The following is a 24728-nucleotide window of genomic DNA, read 5'->3' on the forward strand; positions in this document are numbered from 1 at the left end:
ATCAATAAGTTATTGGGACTATGCACTAGTGTGACATAAGCAGATTCTACAGAGAACCCTAAGAAGAACATGACAAAATCAAGGCTCTGAGTTCTAATCAACATGCAGTTTGGGGCTAGCTGATAATATTTCTGATTTTCTTCAAACAAACTGAATATATCCCACTGTTGGTCCACCTAAATGAGATAAATTTTTCAGTAAAGTTTGATTTATTTTTTCATTGCACATAATTATCTGTGCAAACTTAGCAAAAGTTTAAAGTTTATATAATTACAAGAAAATGACAGGATGAAATCTGCTTCAATTGAAACAAATGTGTTTTCTATTTTTAATAAGACTTATGCGAGTGCTATTTTAGAGGGTGGCAATTTGACTATCGAATGGTTTTAAAAGGGGCACAAGCTTCAGAAATGATGATATGCACAGAATAGATATTTTTCTAAGCGTTCAATTACATCAAGTAGTTTTCGGTATTGCATTCATTTATATATTGCTGAATAAAATGTTTTGTTTACCACAAAAGAATGCCATTTAAATGCTTTCATAAACAAGCTTTCTTTCTTACTTCTCTTTGCAAAAAATAGCAACCAAACTCAATCCTAAAAACAACAGAATCATGGAAATTTCAAGTGTTCTAATAAAGTTTTAAAGGGCTTATGAAAGAGATTCGGATTTGAAAAAAGAATTTATAGCAAATGCATAGAAACAACTTTAATAGATAAAAACATATTATTACTGTGAGAAAGGAATATAGGATTTGCATTTGTTATAAATCTTATTTAGAAATTGGTATAATTCTTTTCTTAAATATTTAAGACATTTATGGATAAATTTATTTTGTCGATATTTTAGTCACTATAGTCTTACAATCTGTAAACCAGTTATGATAGTTAAAACCATTCAATCATTTTGAAATTTTCCAGATTTTTTTCATATCAAGTTAAGGGTAAAGACAGAATGTTACACCTATGAGTAAAGTTTCTGTTACAACACTTGTCCAAAAACTTATAAACTTAAGGTATAACATTTATCTAAAAGCTTATGTAACTGGGTCAAGAACAATGACCACTCATTTCATTACATATCTGATCAACAGTTCTAAGGCATACCTTAAAACAATAAAACTGAAGGTTTTGAAAAGCTTTATTCATTGCCAGCAATCCTGCTCTCACTTTCAGCCTCCACACTTCCAAAACAAAACATAAATACTAAAAAGAAAGCTGTCAAATGGGAATGAAAGAACTCACCCATTTTACAGAAAGTCTTCTAATTAAGAGAAAAATATAATTCAACATTTTAGGTATTAATAGTACATAATTCTTTATATTTCATCCATACTTCAAAACATTACCCTCATAAATTGGCTACTTAGAGAAAAAAAAAGTAAAATAGTCACCCAGCATTTTTTGGCAAGTATTTTTCATCTCTTTTAAACATTACTCCTGATTAATATATATTATTAATGCTGAAGCATCCCTACAAAATTCCCTAAGTTTTGTTACATTTTTTAACACCAATAATAAACATAAGTCAGTCTAGTTTCTAAAACAATATCACTGTCATCTAAGTGCTATTTTCTCTGACATTCACATTAACTGTTTTTATCTACTTACCCGCATCTCTGGCGCAGATGTTGGGGAAGAGGAGAGGGTGATGCCCAAAGAGGTGGGTGCTGTAGTTTCTTCTATGGCACCTCTTGCAATCATCAACTTAACTCTATTTCCACACTGCCTAAGGACTTGTGCTACTTGCTCACTGCTCATTCCTGCCAAATCTGTATCACCAATCTTTAGAATGTGGTCTCCACTGCATAATCGCCCATGCTGAACCAATAAAAGGGGGTGGGGGGTTGCGTCATTAGGGTATTGTTATTGTAACTCCATCAGAGAAATCCTAAATGAGGGAGAGGGAATAATACTAAAAGAAGATAGCAATGAGATGACAACACGGCAATCATGAGACACTGAACTGTCTTCTGAACTATTCCAGCCCACTCAGTGTGATATAAGTAAATAAAATTCACAAATACTCCCTAAATTGATGGGCTAATATGAACTTGTCATTCTGATTTTTACCACTAAATGCAAGCAGAAAAAAAAAAAAGGCTTTTTTGTGATTTTCGTTTTTTCAGGGACAGAAACAAGAAAAGTCCTAAGCAAAGATTAAGTATGAAGTTACTAGGCAAATATAGTACATATTATTCAAAATATGTTGTGAACCACAATAGAGTATTATATAAATCTCATAATTTTGTCCCTTGGTATTTCAATGATAAACATCAAAAGAATATACTTTCATATGAAATTCTAGTGAAATAAAAGACAGATAGACAAGAGGCATGAGAATTAGTCTTATAAGCCTCCATGTAATTGCTGCTATTTTCTGCAATAAAAGAACTTTCACACTGTCCAACACAGCAGTTACAAGCAACCCTTGGCTGTGGAACACTTGGAATATGGTAATCCAATTGGGGAACAGATTTGTAATCTCTTTTAATTTTAATGAATTTAAATTTGAATTTAATAATATTGGAGAGGATAGCTCTATATTGAAGATAAAGCATAGATAAGATAGATCTCTCAAAGCTTATCAACTTTATTGGATACTGCTATATGCTAATGTCTTAAAGGAAGAAAATGTCATATATTATTATATTATTGTTAAATCCCTAATGAAAAGGCTTCCATTAATAGGCCTTTCATTTATGAATACAATCAATGTTTTATAAACCTGGCTGTCTAGTTTACATTCAAACAAACATGTAACAACAAGAACTTTATAAATGAAGTGTTATAATCAATATAGTAGTTCACCATAACCTTGGTTTAAGTTTGTGGTTCTAAGGAATATTAAATTCATTGTCTGTATCTGAAACTCAAGTTCATTGTCCCTTTTCAAAAGTATTTTTCCCCAAAGAGTATTTCTCCTTTGACATTATATAAAGCCAAAGTTTCTTCTAACAGAATGTATAAAAGATGAAGTCATACTTTGGGGTAAACACCAATGAAGACCTATTGGAGTAGCTTACCTGATCAGCTACTCCTCCAGGCAGAATGGTTTTGACTATCACACCCGTTGCTTTTCCTCCGATGATGCCAAATCCCAAACCAGACCCATCATTCACCAGTTCAATTGTTTCTACATGCTGCCAATGAACCTAAAGGCAAAGCTCCTATGAGAATTTCTAAAATTTTATGAAACACTAAAATTTTACATCACAATGGATATTTTGTGATCACGTTATTAGTATTAAATAACTTATTTCAGATAATACAATGAGCCCTAAGAATACCCTTTAATTCAGTATACTTCTCTTTCAAAAGACATTTATTGCTATTTTTTATCAATATATCATTAAAATGTTTACATTTCCTCCCAATTAATGATGAGCACTAATTTTTCAATATCTCCTGTAGAATGTCTTTAAAAAAAAATAGAAAAAGATCAAGGAAAAAAACTGTCATGTGTTAAGAATGTCTTCCTTTGAATCTTGCCTACAGGAAAAATTCCAAATTACATGACTTCTTAAAGTCACAGACAGCTAACTGTAACAATATAATTGTATAATTTATAAAGCAAAGTCAAGATTGTATCTGTCTACTGAAAAGTCAATTTTGTGAAAGAACCATACTTCTTTTTGTTGTTGTTTTTGAGGAATGATGATGTCAAAAAACTACACAAAGAAAAGGCTGTTTTAGAAGCTGCAAACAATCATAATTAAATGACAAATATTCCAGGCTGAGAAGATATGAATTTTTTTAAAAAAATTCAAGAAATACAAAGAACCTATAGGAATTAGAAACCTGTACACAACTAAAAAGAATTAGAAAAGTACGTTCTGTTCTGTTTGAAAATCTCAGGCACTCACGGGATTTGAGTGAGCTGAAATTGTACTGGCTGCAGATGGAGAACGGGAAACTCTGGGGCTGACAAGCTGAGGTAAGGAGCCTCTGGCTATAACTAGCTGGACAGCATCTTTGGCCTTCTGCAGGATGCTGATAGCCTGCTGATGTGTGATGGTCTGATCAAGTGCCTGTCCATTGATAGCAAGGATCTGATCAGTTTCCTTCAGTCTTCCATCTCTGTCAGAGGTGAAAAACAAGGTGATAAAAAGATATTTGACAGCTCTCAAGAAAGAAAAAGCTTCTTTGGCATATAGTTCAGGTTACTTTAAATCCTATTTTTAAATTTCCACACTTTTTAAACTTTTTCCTGCAGTTCCATTTTTAAAGTATATGCTTGAAGAATGTTCTAATATGTGGATGCTAACTCACAACAAGGGAAGGGAAGATTAGAAGTTCATTGAATTAGACAAAGGGGAATGAAGGGAAGGGAGGGAAGATGAAAATAGGAAAGACAGTAGAATGAATCAGACAGAATTTTCCTATGTTCATATATGAATACACAACCAGTGTAACTCCACATCATGTAAAACCACAAGAATGGGCAGTTAGACTCCACATACATATGATATGCCAAAATACACTCTAGCATCATATATATCTACAAAGAACAAATAAATAAGAATTATATGGACGGCTTTTACCTCTTGTGCATCCACAATAAAATAAAGCATGGTCTTCTTCAGAGGTCTATTTTAGATGGAGAAATTACTGACACAGAAAAATAATAAAATACTTCTTAAGAAAAAATAAAGTATATGCTTAGCTCCAGGTGGTCAACTTTCTTAAGATAATTCTACTGCCATTCCTAAGCAACTCCTCCATTTAAAAGGCCTCTTTTTTTTGTTTTGTTTTGTTTTTTGTTTTTTGAACTGCCCATTCAACCTATTCATTGTATTTTAGATGGTCCCATCTTTTAAAAATCAAAGTATAGATACATATATTGCTTTATTTCTCTTAGCATATTTATAAAACACAGCTCAAATTATCATCAGTCATTTCTAGTACAGCAATTCTTAAATCTAATCAAAAAGCCCAGTTAATAACAATGAAAATATTCTACTCAAATTTTTATTTCCTTACTAAAATAAATTCATACTATTTAAAAGCTACAGTTACTTCAAAGGACTTGCTTTTCACCACAAAATGTTAATGACTTCCCAAAACTGGTTAATATCAGGTCATGTTCAATTCTCATTGTTGTTTGTTTTTCTTTGTTTTTGCTTTTCTAAATTTCCCCATACTGATCAAATTTTCTGATTGTGATATCAAAAACAAGAGAAGATGCTGGGACAATCTCACCTGTGAGCCACACTGCCCTCTTGTATCTCTTGCACAAATATCCCCAGCTCACCCCTGTTTTCACTCCTGAGTCCCACAACACTAAACCCAAGGCCTCCACATGGAGGTTTGAGGAGCTCAAAAACTTCCACATGGCGACCCTGATTAGAAAACAAAGCAAGAAATGAAATTAAAAGCCAATTAATGCAGTTGACTTCCATCTGATGACTAAGTGGTATTACTTTGTTTATGGGAATAAAAAAAAAAGACAAAACTGAAAAATTATTTTCTAAGATAATTTTGAGCACTTATCTCCTAGAACAGGATATTTTCTTTTTCTCAAGGAATATTTCTGGAGTATAACATATAATACTCAAAATTTGATAATTAAAAAACAAAATATACAATAGAAAAATCTCAGAACCATCCAAACTCTTCTCATACCAAAATTTGTACATGTTATAAATGCCACTACATTTTTTAAGTAACCCAGGACTTGATCGCACTCTTAAGATGCATTCTAAGATACCTAACAGGAAGAAATGCTCTCACCTGGGCCATGTTTTTGATCAACTGATCAAATTCATCACATGCAGACTTCCCATTGATATGTGGAGTACCAGGTCCAGTGAGGGCTTCCAGATTCCCATTATTCGAAGTTAATAAAAGTGATTCATTTTGTACAGTAGGAATTGTAGCAGAACTGAGGTGAGGAATGTGGGCATATTCAACACTTGAAGTTGTTGAAGTTGCAATGCTAACCTAAGAGTAATACAGAATTTATTAACATTAATACACCTTACAATGAATTATGAAATTATCAAGGATAGCTTTGGGAACTCCCCAAACTTGCAACTGGTGTCAGAATGTGGGTGTTTTGGAGGTACTTTCACCTTGAACCTGGGAACTAGACATTAATTCCTATCAGTTAGTGTCAAAAGTGATGGGCAGAGATGGAGGTTTAAAGGACTGTGTCTTCACACTTTGCAGTATATCTAACTCCTGGTACAAGACATTAAATAATAAAGTAACATTTTGAAAGATTATAATTGTGTGTGTAAGGTCTAAATTAAAGCTAACTAACTGACACAGCAATGCAAACAGTCAACACTAATGTTATACTTCCACAGGGTGTCATGAATGTGACTTTTTATCTGTAACTGTGTATCCGAAAGATTACATCAATGATGTGTTTGGATCACCCTTACCTCATCTCATAGCACTATGTCTATTACTATCTTCAGCTGTACTGATGTCACTGTCCAAACTGCCAAGCTGCTCACTCTACCAGCCACATTTATCCTTCCCTAAATATCCATAGGCTTTCTCTTTTATTTCATTCAATTGTGCTCAACCTTACCTTGGATAATCCCTCTCTGTCAACTCTATTCAACATAGCATCCACCATCTTGCTTCCTGAGCGCACCCTAATTATTTTAATAGCACTTAAAAACCCCTAATATATATATACCCTGTTGTTCATAGAGCATCCATCCTAATCAATAGAAGAAGATTGGAATGTAAAATTTTCCAGTGGAAGAATCTTATTATGTTATTTTCTCCTTGGTCCTCATTTCCCATTGTTCTTCAATATACATTTACAGAATAAACTATCTATTTTTTAAAAACCTATGTTGATCTAATCTCCCAAACAATTTTTCAAGTTGTCATATTTTCCTTTTACTGATGACAAAATTACAGTCACATCATTAATAAGTAATTTCTTGGGCTGGGGATGTGGCCCAAGCGGTAGCGCGCTCGCCTGGCATGCGTGCAGCCTGGGTTCGATCCTCAGCACCACATACAAACAAAAATGTTCTGTCTGCCAAAAACTAAAATATTAAAATTCTCTCTCTCTCTCTCTCTCTCTCTCTCTCTCTCTCTCTCAAAAAATAAAATAAAATAAAATAAGTAATTTGTGACCTACATTGTTTTCATCAAGTTGTTCTTATTTTCTTTGTAGTATGGATAAAGCATGTACTCATAAAATGCAATTTCTGGAAATATGATAAGAGATTCATAGAATCCATCAATTAAAGCTATCAAAATATTTCACAAAGTCAAAATCCATCCATAGGATGGTGTTACCTATCTTAAAAAATTAAAACAGAAAATTCATTGTTACTAAAGTTACCAATAATTCATCTATTGTGTTAGCTATCTATAATCATGGATGTAAAAGAGATCAATGTATTGAGAGGAGGCTTTTGGGAATCCTATCAAATGATAATTTTAAAACTACGGTAGGCATAATCAATTACTTTTTTTCAAAAACAAGCTTTTTATGCCAAGATTGATTTTTTTTTTAATCCTGAGCCATGGAAACTTCAGCAAAGTCTGTCAGCAGAAGACACCCCACTCAGGTTGAAGCAGATGGCATAACGAAATTTGTGACAGGCTGAAGATCCCACACACCAGGTCCTAACGCCTATGGTATGCTTACAAAGGAAAAAAAAACATTTGGACTTTTGTTACAGTAAGCTGGAATGGACAAATCACATTCTGAGAACAGATACTCTATTAGAAAAAATCCACTGAAGTAGAAGCTCTGATATTACAAGAGACCAGGTGTGGAGGCATCCCAAGAATAAACTTAGTAGGAGCACAATAGTAAAAATAAGGATCATGAGACAGTATTTAATATCAAGTGTCTTTTCCTAATTTGTTAAAGGCCTGACAAATATAGATAACTATTCCTGCTGCTCTTAAGGTTTCATGTAAACGTAAAAGCAATGGTTACATAATTAAAATGGATCACATATATAAAAGCTTTCGTTTAAACCATCAAAAGTCATGTTTTTAAATTTGAAAATTTATATTCATAGGAAAAGGCACAAGATACCTTTTGATTTTGTTGTCACTGTGTACTAAAGTGGTTTTCTAAATTACAATCTCTTTGAACAAGAATGAATTACATTTGGCTTGATAGGTCTGTTCAGAGCACACCCACTATAAATATTTAATAAAAAGAAATTAAGGACTGGGGATGTGGCTCAAGCGGTAGCGCGCTTGCCTGGCATGCGCGGGGCACTGGGCTCGATTCTCAGCACCACATAAAAATAAAAATAAAGATGTTGTGTGTCCACCGAAAACTAAAAATAAATATTAAAAAATTCTCTTTCTCTCTAAAAAAAAAGAAAAGAAAGAAAGAAAGAAATTGACTCTCATCCTTGGTTTATAGAATATAAAATAACCAAAAGAAAACACAAATATCTGGTGATTTTTTTATAGAGATAAACATCTGTATAATTTATGAAAGTTGCTAGCAAATGAGCAAGGGTCACCAAATAATTATCTGTTTTGTTTAACTCTGGCTGAGTACTGGAACCTAGAAAGAGCTTGTATGTACTTGGAAAAAAACATATTAATTTATGGTCTTTAACTAGTATATTACCTAAAACCAAACTTAAGTGAAAATTATGTAAATTATTCAATTAAAAAGTCTGATTTTTTTTTCTTTGTGAAAGGGTAGAATATAACAGCTTTTCAGAATTTAAACTATAGTAGAAACACGATTACAAGATAAAGCTCAAACCAGTAACTAATTCCTCCAAGAGATTAGATAAAGCAGAAATCATATCAAATTACAAGCATATACCTATATATACACACACACACAAATATATACATATATATATCAAACTTGATACTTATATTTTAACTTAGCAAATACATGTCTAATCTGTCATAAATATCCTAAAGTTTGGATGAGATCTTCTTAAATATGGGTCCAAAAACAAGAAGTCTCTATCTTCTTAATACATAAATCACACTCCCAGAATACAGTATTATTCTAATTTCAATTTATTTAAGATGGAGAAACACCCTAAAAGAAGCACATGAGTGGGCATGCCTTGTAAACCCAACTAATTGGGAGGCTAAGGGAGGAGGATCACTAATTCAATGGCAGCTAGGGAACTTAGTGAGACCCAGTCACATAATAAAAAATAAAAAGGGTTGGGGTTGTAGAAAAGTGGTTGAAAAATACTGGGTTCTATCCCAATACCATAAAAAAAAAGGAAAAAAAAAAGGAAAGAAACTCTTGAAAATACTTGAAAAACACTTTGAAAGGAATACTCCAAACTGGGCATGGTGGCAAATGCCTATAATCCCAGCAGTTTAAGAGGCTAAGATGGAAAAATTCAAAGCCAGCCTCAGCAAAAGCAAGGTGCTTCTTATTGAGACCCTGTCTCTAAATAAAATACAAAATAGAGCTGGGGATGTGGCTCAGTGGTTGAGTGCACCTGAGTTCAATCCTCAGTACCAATTAAAAAAAAAAATTCTAGATTTTTATGAGATCTATCCTTAGTGTTTTACAGTTTAATTAAACAAAACAAATCCATGAACAATTGCTTTATTATTTCACCTACATAGTTTTCAAAAGAATTTAAATTTTCATAGAGAAAATGTCATATATAACTTCATAAAGTTATAAGTATAAATGGCATAAATAGCTTTTAAAAAATCACTTTTGTCAAATGTACCCTTAGCGGATAAGAGCTAAAGAAGCAGACAAAACAGAACACCTAAGTAGATAAGAGTGTAGTACCCTAAGCCAACAAGCCTCACTAGGAGAAACGGACAGTAACTTTCCACCTAAAGGATTAGCTTGGAGTTGTGCTTAGAATGTTGCTTCAGTAGCAACATTCCAAAAAAACAAAAATTCTCTTTAGTTCTATACACAATTAAGCTCACCCTGTACAATAACTAATCAGAGTACCTTTTCCACTGAGAAAAATTACAAAATGTGTATAAGAGCCCTTAAAAAAAAGTAAGTAAAGGTGGGCTGGTGTTATGACTCAGTGATAGAGTGCTTTATCTAGCAAGTGTGAGGCACTGGGTTCAATCCTCAGCACCACATAAAAATAAATAAATAAAATAAAGGCATTATGTCCATTTACAACTAAAAATATTTTTTAAAAGTAAAGGTATCAAAAATATACCAATATAGGGCTGAGGCTGTAGCTCAGTGGTAAAGTGCTTATTACCTCGCATGTGAGAGGCACATGTATGTATGTATGTGTGTGTGTGTGTGTGTGTGTGTGTGTGTATATATATATATATAAATTTTGGTGTATATACACCAAAATTTCTGACATATATTTTTGATGGCAAAATAAAGCAGTAAATCCAATCCACACTGAAGGGGAAGGGATTGTTGATGTTCATTTTAGATGCCAGCCACCACAACATGACATGGAAAACAAATAAAAACCAACCCAGAGAAAATTTTAGTATCACAAGAGTAAAGGGCACCTTTTCTTGAAATAAGAATAAATAGCATACTTCTCAAGGAAAATCATACAAGACAGAAATTAATAGAACAATTAAAAAACAAGATATGAAGCTGAGCACGGCAGAGTATACCTCTAATCCCAGTGGCTCGGGAGGCCAAGACAGGAGGACCAAGAGTTTAAAGTAAGCCTCAACAAAAGCAAGGTGCTAAGCAACTCAGTGAGACACTGTCTCTAAATAAAATACAAAATAGGGCTGAGGATGTGGCTCTGTGGTTGAGTGCCCCTGAGCTCAATCCCTGGTAGCCCCCCAAAAATCAAAAAAGAAACCTAACAATCCAGGCATAAAATACCCAGCATTTACACAACACACACACACACACACACACACACACACACACACACACACAAACCCCTTCCTTTACCTCATATTTGTACAAAAGAAATACCAAAGTGAATTTTGGAGCAGGAAGAAAAAGATCTCAGATAAAAGATCCCAAATGTCCAAAAAGATCTGAGTATAAAAAATGTTTAAAATACAAGCCAATTAGTAGAAATTAATTAACAGAATACAGGATCTACAGTTGTAAAGTTTTAAATATATGTGGAAATGGGATAATACAGCCACACAAAAGCAAGAGTGGGATAAACAGAGATAAAGTATTTTAAGTTCCTTGCAACTTCCAGGAAGTGGTAATAGTACTAATTAAAGTAGAGTCAAATCAGTCAAAGATACATGGATTTGACATAGGACTCACATCTGGAAGAAATTATGAGATTCAATTAACTAAAAAAAGATAGAATCCTGTTAGAAATGAGCAAAATAAACAGACATTTCACTCAAGAGAATACATGCATGGCAAATAAGCACATAAAAGATGTTCACAACATTACATATTAAAGAAATGTCAATTAAAGCACAAAGAGATACCATTATACACTCTCAGGATAGTGAGAATGTAGGCAAACTGGATTGCTTACACACTGTTGGTAGAAATGTAAAATGATACAACTCTAAAGAAAAATAGTTTCATAGTTTTCGAAAAATTAAACATGCATTTACCATATACCCTTCTGAATATTTATTGCAGATAAATAAAAACTTATTTACATACCAAACTCTGTCAAAAGTGCTTCATTCTCATATTAGCCACTTTATAAAAGTGAAACATTGGAAGCAAAAATGCCCTTCAGTAGGTATATCCTTATTATGGAATACTACTGAGCAACAAAATATGAATATATACAACTAGATAGATCTCTAGAGTATTACACTAAGTGTAAAAAAAACGGAAATTTTTCTATTTTTACAACATTTTTAAAATAACAAAATTATAGGTATGAAAAATAGATTAAAGATTATCAGGGATTAGGTATATATAGTATGGGAAGGAACTGTATTACAGCTGAATAAAGGAGATCTTTGTGTTGAAGAATAGATCTGAAAAAGAAACCTAAAATTGATCTTGATTGTGGTGATAAGTTACACAAATAAATATTAGTGGAAAAAATGATACAAACTGAGATAATGACATAATGTAGTATACCAATGGTAGTTCTTGGTTTTGATATTGTATATTATTATTAAGATATAAGCACTGGGAAAAACCTGAAGTATATACTGGAATTCTCTACACTACATTCGAAATTCCAAGCTATATAGGTCACTGGAGAGAGCATTTGTCTGGTAGGCAAAAGGTTCTGGGTTTCATCCTCAGTACTGCAAAAGACAAAACAAAACAAAACCCTAAGAATCTCTAATAATATCAATATTAATTTTTTTTTAAAGCTGACTCAAATAAATCATAGATACTTGCTATAGTCTTTAGGGTAAGAACTAATAATAACAAAGTCTAAATAATTTACTAAGAGAGAAAGAAAATGAAAAATACAAAAAAAGAAAAAAAACATGAAAAATGAAACCACACTTATCAATTATTACCTTAAACATAAAAGGGTTAAATACTTTCAAAGTAAAAGATCAACGTTCTCAGACAAAAAAAAAAAATTACCCAAATACATGCTGCTCAACAAAGATGCCAGTTAAAGAAAAAATTATAGCAAAAAAAAAAAAAAAAGGAGGAGGAGGAGGATACACTGCATATACATTAACCAAAGAAATCTGATGCAGCTAAACTATTGTCAAGAAAGTGGATATTAAAGATGTGTTAATAAAATAGAATAATTTACTGAGACAAAGCATCAACTGAAGTTTAAAAAAATCTTAGTAATCTAAAAACATAACCCCAAGACATTAAGGGAAATTTCTCAGAACCTCAAATGAGAAGCACATTTTCAGCATCATAAATTATAACACATTTCTCTCAGAAAATGATAGAACAGAAAAGTAATCAATATATACAAGATCTGAACCAAGATTGTAAATAAAAATCACCTAGCTGATATTTATAGATTACATTCAACAATTGCTGTATGCAAATTCTCTTGAAAAACACAGAAAAAATCTATAAGACTCAGTAATCTCAAAGAACTAATATTACTAGAGAATGTGCTCTGATTACAGTGAAATTAAGCAAGAATTCAAAAACAGAATAACATGAAAACTCAAAAATGTTAGTCAATTAAGCAATGTTTCTAAATAAACCCAAGTCAAATGATTAAAAGAGGAAAAAAACAAAAATACAAATTTTGAACTGAATAATAATGAAAATATGCCATATAAAAATTGTACTATACAGCCACAGAAATACTTAAAAATTTATAGATATAATGTATAAGGGAAAAAGAAAAATTAAAAATCAATGAGCTAAGCATCTACTTCAATATGTTAACAAAGGAAACATAACTCAAGAGAAGGAAAAAAAATGAGCTCTATCAGGGAAAAACTTGAAAATTAGAAAAACAATGCAATAAAGACATTTAGCAAACCTGAAAGTAGGCCTTTGAGAAGAAAAAATAAATAATACTGATAAGCCTCTGGCAATATTAATAAGGTGGGAATACAAAAGGCATAACTTGCCAATAAAGAAAATGAAAAAATGAATGTAACTAGATTCTATGAGTATGTAATTAATATCCTTATGCCAAAAAAATTTTGAAAATATATGAAACAAAATTCCTTGAGAATGAATTTACCAAAATGTCAATTGTTTTGTATCTATCAATAAAACTGAATTCACTATTAAAAATTTTCCTCCCTCAAAACAAAATAAAAATAAGTCCAGATGGTTTCACTGATAAATTCTTCCATATTTTTTTTCCTTTAATTAACACCAGTTTTATACAAACTCACACACACAAAAAGGGAACTGCTCTCTACTCTTTGTTTCAGACCAGCATAACCTTGACACTATAACCCAAAAAGGACATTACTATACTGGGAAGTTATTAAGTAATCTCATCTAAACATGGATAGGAAAATACTAAGCAAGAATATTAACATAAAAAAATTCTCTTAAGAGAATAATGATTATAACCAAGATGAACATTCCAGAATAAAGGTTAACATTCAAAAGTACTTATTTTACTTTACTGCATTATCAGAAAAAAAGAAAAACAGGAACAGCTCAAAAGATAGAAACAAATAATGGATAAAACTCATACTATCACCACTTCTATTCCATATTAAATTCAAGGTTTCCATTGGACGAGGAAAAGAAAGAAAAGGTATAAGGATTAAATTTGAAGAAACAAAAACTAAAATTATTTGTAGAGCACATTATTATATACAGTGAAAAACCAAATGAATCTACAGATAAACTGCTAGCATTACTAAGTGAATTCAATAAAGTTGGAGGACATAAAATCAATATTAAAAAATCACCTATATTTCCTATCAAAGTCAATTAGAAAATAAAACTTAAAAATTATTCTATTTAAAATACGGACAATTTTTTGAAAAAAAATCAACACAACAGAGTTTAGAAACAGAACCACACACATATGATCTTTTGTTTAACAATATTGGGATCAATGTTAAGAGAAAGGATGGTCTTTTTGTTTGTTCTGGGTCAAATGGATATTCAAATGGAAAATTATACATGTAAATACTTTATATATACTTCACACCACAGCCAAAATTTAGAAAAGAAAACATCTTTATTCTTGGTATAGTGAAAAAATTTAAGTAAGACAAAAAAAAGGCAATATCCATAAAGGAAATAGTTTGAAAAAAATATTTTTTAAATAAAAAAATCTTTATTAAAAAATACAATAAAGGGCAATAACACAAAGTAGGAGAAAATAACTGCCATGCAAATGTCAAGCAAAAAAGTTCTATTTAGAATATATAAGCAACACTTGTCAAACAATACAAATGACAAACCAGTAGAAAAATAGGTTTGAAAAATAAATAGGAACCTCACAAAGTAGCATATCCAAATAATCAACAGTCAAATGAAAAATGCTCATTAATCAATAGGAAAACATAAATTAAAACAAAAAAGCACATTAATCAATAGCAAAACATAAATTAAAACAATAACATGGTACACTATAATGTAACTTCCTGAGTGCTAAAAATGGAAAAAGTGCACTGAAAGCTGGCAGTACCAAGTAAAAGCAATGACATAGAATGACAAGAATTTTCACTTACTGCAGTAAAAGAGTAGACCTATAACCACTTCAGAAAAAAAGATTGGCTGAATCTATGAAAGCTGATTACAGATTGAGCATACTTAATCTGAAAATCCATAATCTAAAATTACTCAAAATATAAAACTTTGGGGGCAGCAAAATCATGGCCCAAATAGAAATTTCCATACCTGATTTCATATGATAGGTTACAGACAAAACACAGGTGCACTAAAAATACTGCATAAGATTACCTTCAAGCTACATATATAAGGTATGAAATAAATGAATTTTATATGTAGACCTGAGTTTTATCCCCAAGAAATGTCATTAAGTATATGAAAATATTGAAATTTTTTTTAAAAATCCAAAATCTGAACACTTCTGGCCCCAAGTATTTTGAGTATGGGATACTCACCCTGTATGTACCTTAAAACGCAGAACTTTCACTCTTCAGTAAAAATATTCTAGATAAATTCATACTTAATAAACATTGAAATATGTATACTACAATGTTCAAAGGAGCATTTATTTATAACATATAAGATCTGAGGGGGAAAAAATTCCGCATACTAGTATATGCACACAATGAAAAGCAAAAAAATAAATATACACCTGCATTAAACAACATAAATGATCTCATAAAAACTAAGTTAAGACAAATAAGCCAGGCACAAAGCATATATACTCAAGACTGAATTTACATAAAATTGAATTATCTATTTATGTGTGAAAATTCAAAATAGTCATTCCTCCCAAGGAGTATGTTAGGCTTAATAAAAGTGCGGGCTGGGGGAAGGGGGATTAAATTACCAGATATAAAATTGAAAATGGAAGGCAAAGAGCACTTACAGCCTAAAGAAGGAAATGAATTAAAGAGTATGTAGAACACTTGATTTTTCCTTCTTGATACTTAGGAAGGTATATACAAATGATCACTAATCAGTCTAAGCAATGCTGATTGCCATGGTATATTAAATAACAAGATAATTTACAAAACTCCATGTGCATTTTATATGATGTTGTCAATTGGAGTTAATGGTCACTTAACAGGTTACAATATTTCAGTTTTCACTCAAGATTTTCATTCCTAAAACTAGAAATGAAGATACTTATTAAAATCAATTACCAGGCAAATTGAAGTAAGATGTGTGTTCCGGCAGCATGTGCAAAGTACTTGAGGTTGTATTTTATAAATCAATTTTTTGAAGAAGGCCTAAATGACACTAAAATTTTTAGAAATACTCTTAAGAGAAAAGATCCAGCCTCTTTCCCCCAATTTCATAAAATACATACATATGTGAACACTTGGGTAATAATTGGAAAATGAAGTTAAAACACTCATAGTTTCAAACTCTTTTCATTACCGTTATGAAAGAAACTTTTAGTTTACCATTTAGAAAAAAAAAAAAAAAACAACCCTTCAGTTGTGCAACTAAGTAAAACATAACAAGATTTTTTAACCTAACCCCTGAGATTTCACAGAGATTCTAATTTTTTAAATGATGGTTTCTTTTTCAAACTTGTTAAATCTTTGTTGACATTATTCTTATTTTCTGTCATTGAATAGGGTAAGGAGATGTCTGACAGGTTGAAAAAAATAACCAAAGTCTCATTAGCATCCCTCATCAACAGCAATAGTCTATTTGCCCTCCCTTAGATCACCTAAAAAAAGTTCTTAATGATGAGTAAAAGCTGTTAACTTTATTATATCTTGATCTTTGAATCTATATGTTTTCAATACTGTTTAAAAATGGTAAAAAAAAATATAAATCATAAGTTATCTTGAGGAAACGTAGTTGTTTTTGAGTTGCAAGCTGAACTATCCACTTTTTCATGTATATTTGAAAATGACTAAAAATCAAACTATGATTATGAATATTTGTAAGACAATTTCTTAAAAATAAACAAAGTAAGCCTGTCACTTTGAGGAAAACAGCTGGCAGCAATTGTTGCCAAAAATAAAACTGAAACTTTCAAGTGAAAATTAGAATTTAGGAACACTTATATTTGCCACCCTCAGCTTGACACCTTTCTGTATCTTAAAGACATTATCAATAAGGTCTAGGCTAGGCACGGTGGCACACGCCTTGTCCCAGCAGCTTGGGAAGCTGAGGCAGGAGAATCATGAGTTCAAAACCAGCCTCAGCAACTTAGGGAGATCCTGTCTCTAAATAAAATATAAAATAGGGCTGAGGATGTAGCTCAGTGGTTGAGTGCTCCTGAGTTCAATCCCCAGTACCAAAAAAGACATTATTCATACAATCTTAAGTGACATTAGCAAGTATAATTTTTTGATATTATATAATGAAATGTGATTTTTTGCAATTTTTTGAATTTTCTAAAAGACCAAGATGATGTAAAATTATATGTGGTTGAAAAAAGTCAAAGAGAAAAATAGACAAATAGACTTTATATAACAGAATACAAAGTATTCATTAATTTTATTTCCGATTCCATATTCCAGCTAACTTTTAAGAATACATCTGAATCTGAATGTGGTGACTCACACCTATGATCCCACTATCTAGGGAAGCTAATGCAGGAGGATCACAAGTCTGAGGCCACCCTCAGCCTCAAATTTTGTGGGATCCTGTCTCCAAAAGAAAAAAGGAAGGGAGAAGGGAAGGGGGATGTTGCTGGGAATCTAGCTTCATAAACTCTGGGCTCAATTCCCAGTACCAAAACAAAAACAAGAAAGGAAGAAAAAGGATGGAACTACTAAAGTTTGTTTTTTTGTTTTGACAGGGTCTATGCTGCATAGGCTAGGTTCAATTTTGTGGTCAAAAGTGATCTTCCTGGGGGCTAGGGAATAGTGGCTCAAGTGGTAGCACGCTTGCCTGGCATGCATGCGGCCCGGGTTCAATCCTCAGCAACACATACAAACAAAGATGTTGTGTCCGCCGAAAACTAAAAAAAAATAAATAAATAATAAAATTCTCTCTCTCTCTCTCTCTCTCTCTCTCTCTCTCTCTCTCTCTCTCTCTCTCTCTCTCTTTAAAAAAAAAAAAAAGTGATCTTCCTGCCTCCAGCCTCACAAGTTGCTGACACTACAGGCAGGGACCATAGTACCCAGCTTCACAGCAAGTTTTGATATACTATCAAAAAACTATTCTCCTCACTTTCCAGGTTATACATCTGTGCAAGGCCAGATTTCCTCCATATCTAGCAATTAAAAACCAAAAATACAAACAGATTAAATACAGAAGCAGATTATAGGATACAGTTTTCCTCTAGTTAGCTTTACATTAAAGAGATGTGCAAGAGTATAGAGCAATGTCACTCTTCTGATTGATTTTTTAACATAAAATGGATTTCATGATTATTTTTCAGTGAATTCATAAATATTTAAGACATTTCTTAAATGTAATTTCTTTAATTGTTGATGGATAAACTACATAAGCAATAGCTCTTTGAAGTCCTTAGTAATTTTTATGAATATAAACTGTTCATGAGCCCAAAATGTTTGAGAAATGTTGCTTCAGAATATTAAATTTCACTGGGAGGCTGAAGAAGGAGGATTGAAAGTTCAAAGCCAGCCTCAGCAACGGTGAATGCTAAGTAACTCAGTGAGATCCTGTCTCACAATAAAATACAAAATAGGGCTGGGGATGTGGCTCAGTGGTTGAGTGCCCCTGAGTTCAATCCCCAGTACGAAAAAATAAAACAATATTAAATTTCAACCACTGGGCTTTACACCTTTCAAATTCATGTTACTTAGTTCCCATTTTACAACTAAAAAGAAAAAAGAAAGTCTCAGTTAGGATTATGTGTGTGCATATATACATGTTTGACTATATATTTGTATTATTTATATAACATTATTTATAAAATATATTGTTGGGAGTAGCAAATGAATTATGGGTCTTTGAACTGCCCAGAGACAGAGGCGACACCTCTCTTGGGAACTTTTCAGTGCAAAGGTGCTCAAAAGATCGCCCTGTTGCTATGGTGACACCCTGTTCAAAAGGTTTTGTTCCAGTCACAGAGCTATTCAGCTACTGACCTCAGGTTCAAACACCAGCTGCCCAAGGGAAGAGAATTATGGGCAAAAGCTGGTAAGTTAATTTTAATTGAGCTGTTTTACCCTCAACTTTGGTTCTGTTTATCTTGAAGAAACTTTCTCACAATAAAACCTTTTCATGTTTAAATCTATAATACAAAAGTGCTGAGCTTATTCCTGCTCAGTCTTCCCTCATCGGGGGTTTGGCTGATCCACTGAGACCCAGCTTTTTCTCTGTTTTTTTTTTTTTTTTTTTTTTTTTTTGTGAGTGTGTCTCTCTTTGCCTCATCCTCTCATCGCTGGGTTCAGGAAACTTAGTAAAGGGCTGTACAGGACAAGGCAATATATAATGTATACTATATTACATAATATTATAGAATACATAATTCTATAATATTATGTAATATAATATATGTATGTATATATGTATGTGCACACACACACACACACATACACACATACAAACACAAATCTGGGTTGTGTCAGTCTTCAATAATCAGTAGACCATATTACTACAACAATCAGAGATCAGATAATACCCAAAAACCTCCAACCACTAGGAAATCCTTAAAATTTGTTCATTAGGCTATTGAAGACAACAAAATAAAAAAAAAATAGAGCTATATGATTAAGTCCTCAATCCTGGAATCAGCCTACCTAGGTTCAGTCATTAGCCCTTCCACTGTTATCTCTCTGTGCTTCCATTTCCCTACCTATAAAATGAGGAAAATCATGTTACTTCCTTGATAGCATTGTCATAATAATGAAAAAGATACCTATAGATAGAAAAATTTCTGAAGCATGGTAAGAACTGAACACATGTTAAGTATGGTTTAATTGTGGTGATGATGATGAATAATACACCTTTTCAATAGTTAGCAAGAGAAAAACTGAAGGTTTCCAAAGAAACGTAAGCCATTTGGTTAACTTATTTTTGTTAAAAATTAGTTCTCTGGCAAAGAATGACAAATAGTTAATGTACAACAGTTTTCATTATTTAAGAATACTCACATATTCTTTAATTAATTAAGCAACTATTTTTTGAGCTTGACAAAAGTATCGTGATGGTGCAAGGTATTCAAAGATGAACATGGTATTGATTTTACTCCCAAAATAGTAAATGAACTTCAAACAAAAAATTTAAAAAGAAAAGCAAAATGCAATTCTAAAGCTCTTTTTTATGCTTGCTAACAAATGGCAAGTGGAGCAAAGCCTATACACCACAGTCTAGGCATGTGTGTTTATGCATATTTGCAGAATATCTTGTCTTTATTTAAATCTGAACGATTCTATATTTTCTTAGCCAAACTTCAAGGGGAAAAAAATTCCAGGGACACATCTTGAACAAATGTAATATTCTTACCAATGTATATTAAAATCTTCTACATCAATCCAGAGAAAGTATCAAAATTAAGTAAATTAATCAATTTAAAATGCCAAGACAAATAGCAATTTAGAAATTGAAAATTTAGGCAAACAGTATGTTAGGATTTTGCAGTGTTTTTCCTAGCAGTCCCACATTTCCAGAAGGCAAATAAAACTGACTCACATTTCATAATTTGGTTGGAAGAAAAATAAAATAAAAACTAGACAAGTGTAATCATATGGGAATAAATACATAACGATTCATGTTATTTTGCCACATTGCCTCTCCATTTCACTATTATCTTTACCAATTCATTTCCTTTACTTTTATAATCTAGCATAATTATAAATAAAATAAGGATGAAAGTTATGGTTTATATTGAAAATACTGATAAAATTTGGGAGGAAAACTTAAGAGAAATGGAAGATCTTAATGAATTTAATAAGACCTTTATTTTAAATCCATTTCTCTTTAGGCATTCCATTAACTGTTTCTGTTTGTTTTTGTTTTCATCTTATTTGTTTCTTTACATAGAGAACAGAGAATTCAGAAATGGTGTAAATTAAAAATTAAAAAGCACTGGCTTTAGGGTCAGACAGACATGAATTCTTTAAGTCTACCAGTGAATAATTGTGTGGTCCTGCTTAAGTTACATAACATCTCTAAGCCTCAATTTCCTTGCTGGACAGCTGGGGATAAAAGCTACCCCATACAACTGATGGACTAGTTAAATGGAACAAAGTCCATAATACATAGGGTTTTTATTATTGTTGCTATAGCTTAAAATGTCAAACAATCTCAAATGTTCTTAAATTCTTGGATTAAAAAACTCATTTAGGTTATTCCCAGTAAACTGCATATTTTCTTCTTTCTTCTCCAAAGACCATTTAACTTTGTCACAAAAATACCATACAATTAGCACCATTTGTTGTTTCAGACACACATGCATACCCAGTAGCAAGATGGTGTTGCATTTTAATCCAGCACTGTAGAAAAAACTTGAACAGTGTCTTCTTGCCCAGTAAAAAAACAAGAATTTTAGTCCATTCTATGGCTCTATATTTACAAACTTTAGTTAAAGGAACAAACATTTTAAAGCTGTTATTGTACCAAAAATAAAGTATTTGAAATTCCTACAGTAAATAAACTTTATTGTAAATCTAAAAACATAAGAATCACTCCTTTCTTAACTTCTACATAATGTACATTATAGTATAGTCTCAAGAATATAGTACATATTTTCCTATTGGGCAACTGCAATACTTTATCATAAAAGTCTTTCAGAGGTAAGACAGACCTCTTTGCATTTTCACAAGCAACATCCACTGAAAGAATCATATTCCATTTTTCAATTATTTCTGTTAATAGGATCAAGGTATATTTACTTTTTGTCCTCCTTCCTCTCATCAACACCAAGTCATAATTTAACCTAGACATTCTTGAGAGACAGTAGTCATTTCCCCTTTACTGATAAGCCTACAGATGAATCATCTTCATGTAAGTTTCAAATTAGAAACTATAGAGAGGGAGCCATGTTTTTATCATTTATTAAGTAATAAAATTAAGCTGGGGTATACAAGCATTTCTGCTGTTTAAGACATGAATCACACTAAATACCATCTTGCATATTACCAAAGTCAAAACAGCAACAAAATGTTCAGTTATGAAAATTTCTCATCTTTCCATCAATCTAAAAAAAATATAAGAAATTATCAGAGCTGCTCATGTTCTACTTAGAAGCTATATACCTCAACATTTTGATCATGAATTAGATTTATCCATCTTATAAATCTTTATCTACAGAATACCCTCTTCAGTTATGCTTCAGGACAGTGTATGTTCTACTTAACAATCCCTGCATACCTCAGAAACTCAAAACTAACCCTCTGAATTACACAATATTTACCTATATCTTTACTTTTTGCTCCTGTTTTAAGACACAGAATCAGAAAAAATACACAAAACACACACACACACACACACACACACACCCCTCATTGTGCCCTCTGGCAGAAAAGTTATCTCTAAATCAGAATGTCATGCTGTATTCTCAATATTAGTAAGATGAAAGAAGCATTCCTTAAAGAACAGGTTTTTTTTTTTTTCTTTTCTTTCCTTTTTTTTTTTTTTTTTTTTTTGGAGTGGAGATTGACCCCAGCAGCACAATACCACTGAGCTACATCCCCAATCCCAGCCCTTTTGATTGTTTTATTTTGAGACAGGGTCTCACTCAATGGCCCAGGCTGTCCTTAAACTTGTAATCCTCTGGCTCCAGCCTCCTAAAACACTGAGATTATAGACACACACCAACATGCCCAGCCAATTTACATATTTGATAATTCTAATCAAACATGTTACTTATCAAAATGTTAAAATTCTTAACATAATTTTGTTAGGCTTCTTACCATAGTGATAAGATGTAGGCAAATAAAACATAAAATGATTGCTAAAATATTATACTTAATACAATGAGTAAAAGATAAATGTGATAATTTTCCAGAAAGCTGAGTATAAAAGAATGTCTAGGAATGTAGTTCTGTGGTAAAGTACTTGAATGCAAGGCTCTGGACTTAATCCTAGGGTATCATCAAGGAAATAACGACCACCATCCCCCAAAAAACCCTTACCTCAATAGGTCCTTCACAATCTGGCTCTATAGTTTCCATTCCCGCCAATATTCCACATATAATCTAATTGCTTTGATAATACATGTCTGTACATAGTTCTATACCAGGATTTCTCAACGAACACTTTATAAACCCATAATTCCTTGCAGTGGGAGGCCGTGCTGCTCACTGAAGGATGTTTAGCAGCATCGCTAACCTCTACCCATCATAATAATCCACATAATCCCACTGACTCCAGACATTGCCAAATACTTCTTGGTGAAGGAAAATATAAAAATCACACTCACTTGAAAACAACTGCTGCATACCCTTATAGACACTTCGCCCTCTACCTGAAATAATTTCCCTACATCTGCCAACAATTCCTACTCCTTTTGCAAAATCTATCTTAAGTCAAAGTTCCTTCTCCTTCCACCACTCACCTGTTCTTTTTTCTATGTTCTGTTTTCCTCTCTAGATAGTGAGAACCTCCATCTTATTATTCATTAAGGTTTCATTGATTTTAAGTGTTCAACAAAGTGTCCATGTGATAACCCTCCCTCCTATTGTCAGGAGTAGATTAGGTTCACTCAACTATGTCTCACAATGAACATAATCCTTCAGTTGTTTTTTATTTGCCTTTGCTTCTGGGAAACTGAAATTAAATGATTTACTTGGTTTCGGCAACCCTAGGTCTTTGGTATATCTTTTAGTTCTATGATATTATTATTTAGTTTATTTAGGTTTATCTTTGAATCATCCATTTCTTTGTTTCACATTCTTTTTTTTGGAATGTGAACAAGTAAAACTTAGAAATATACAGAAATAGAGCTGGAGTTGTGGCTCAAAGGTAGAGCGCTCACGTGAGGCACTGGGTTTGATCCTCAGCACCACATAAAAATAAAATAAAGATATTGTGTCCACCTCTAACTAAAAAATAGATATAAAAAATAAAGAAAAATTTTAAAAAGAAATATACAGAAATAAACCATGAAAATGTTACACCATGAAGACTACATTTCAAGAATAAAAATTGGGAAAAAAAAATCTAACTAATCAACATTGAACAGTAATTTCCAAAGTTGATTCTATACAACCCACCATGTGTTTAGTTATTTTTAGGAAATGTCATAAATTTCCAAAGAAAAAATCTGGCTTAATTTGTGTGTATATATATTATATGTCTAGAAAAGTATATAAGCCAGCACTGTATGGAAGGACAGCAAATGAGCTAGAATCCTGAAAATATTAAATAACAACAAAACATTCAAATGTCACAAGCCAAAAAGTCTAGAGATCAGAAACAAGGAGAGATATCTTGAATATTCTGTGCCCTAAGGCTTATTTCTCATATAAGCAACTTTTGCAACCTGAGTTATCCATATCTTTTCTCCTGTCTTAGAACTGGTCTCCACTGCCATCTTTTTAAAAATAATCTTGGTAATGTTGATTTCTAGGTATTGATCCTAAATTTCTATTGAAAATAATAATTTTAATTCACAGTTTTCTGAAAAATTACTTAAAGTAAGAAGATTATTTCAGTGCCTATGATCAATCTATAAGATAAGGAAATTAACTAATCAGGAAAGCAGCATCACCTATACTGGACTGCAGAAACTTTATAGAATAAATATGCAAATCCAATATCCTCAAGGCTGACACATTTCTATTATTAAACTGCTAACGTGTTTATTTCCCCCACAATAGATGGATTTTTGTCATGAATACGCATTAAGCCCCATAGTTATTAGCTGTGATGACTAGGTGACAGTGAGGACACTACTTGAGAATTTGCATTTGACA

At 32.2% G+C, this 24728-nt stretch overlaps 1 protein-coding gene across 11 annotated transcripts in view; it reads right to left on the reverse strand.

Moving 5' to 3' along the window:
• The window catches only part of Mpdz (multiple PDZ domain crumbs cell polarity complex component), a 151629-nt gene that overhangs the window by 97947 nt on the left and 28954 nt on the right, over positions 1-24728 (reverse strand). For all 11 annotated transcript variants that reach the window (XM_077797035.1, XM_077797033.1, XM_077797040.1 and 8 more), the window contains exons 4-8: positions 5736-5945; positions 5205-5344; positions 3869-4082; positions 3029-3157; positions 1614-1823 (exon numbers count right to left, since the gene is read on the reverse strand). In XM_077797035.1, coding sequence (XP_077653161.1) covers positions 1614-1823; positions 3029-3157; positions 3869-4082; positions 5205-5344; positions 5736-5945 — 903 coding nt within the window. The remainder of the gene's footprint in view (positions 1-1613; positions 1824-3028; positions 3158-3868; positions 4083-5204; positions 5345-5735; positions 5946-24728) is intronic.

This window comes from Urocitellus parryii, chromosome 4 (assembly GCF_045843805.1).
Source record: "Urocitellus parryii isolate mUroPar1 chromosome 4, mUroPar1.hap1, whole genome shotgun sequence".
Taxonomy (NCBI): Eukaryota; Metazoa; Chordata; class Mammalia; order Rodentia; family Sciuridae; genus Urocitellus; species Urocitellus parryii.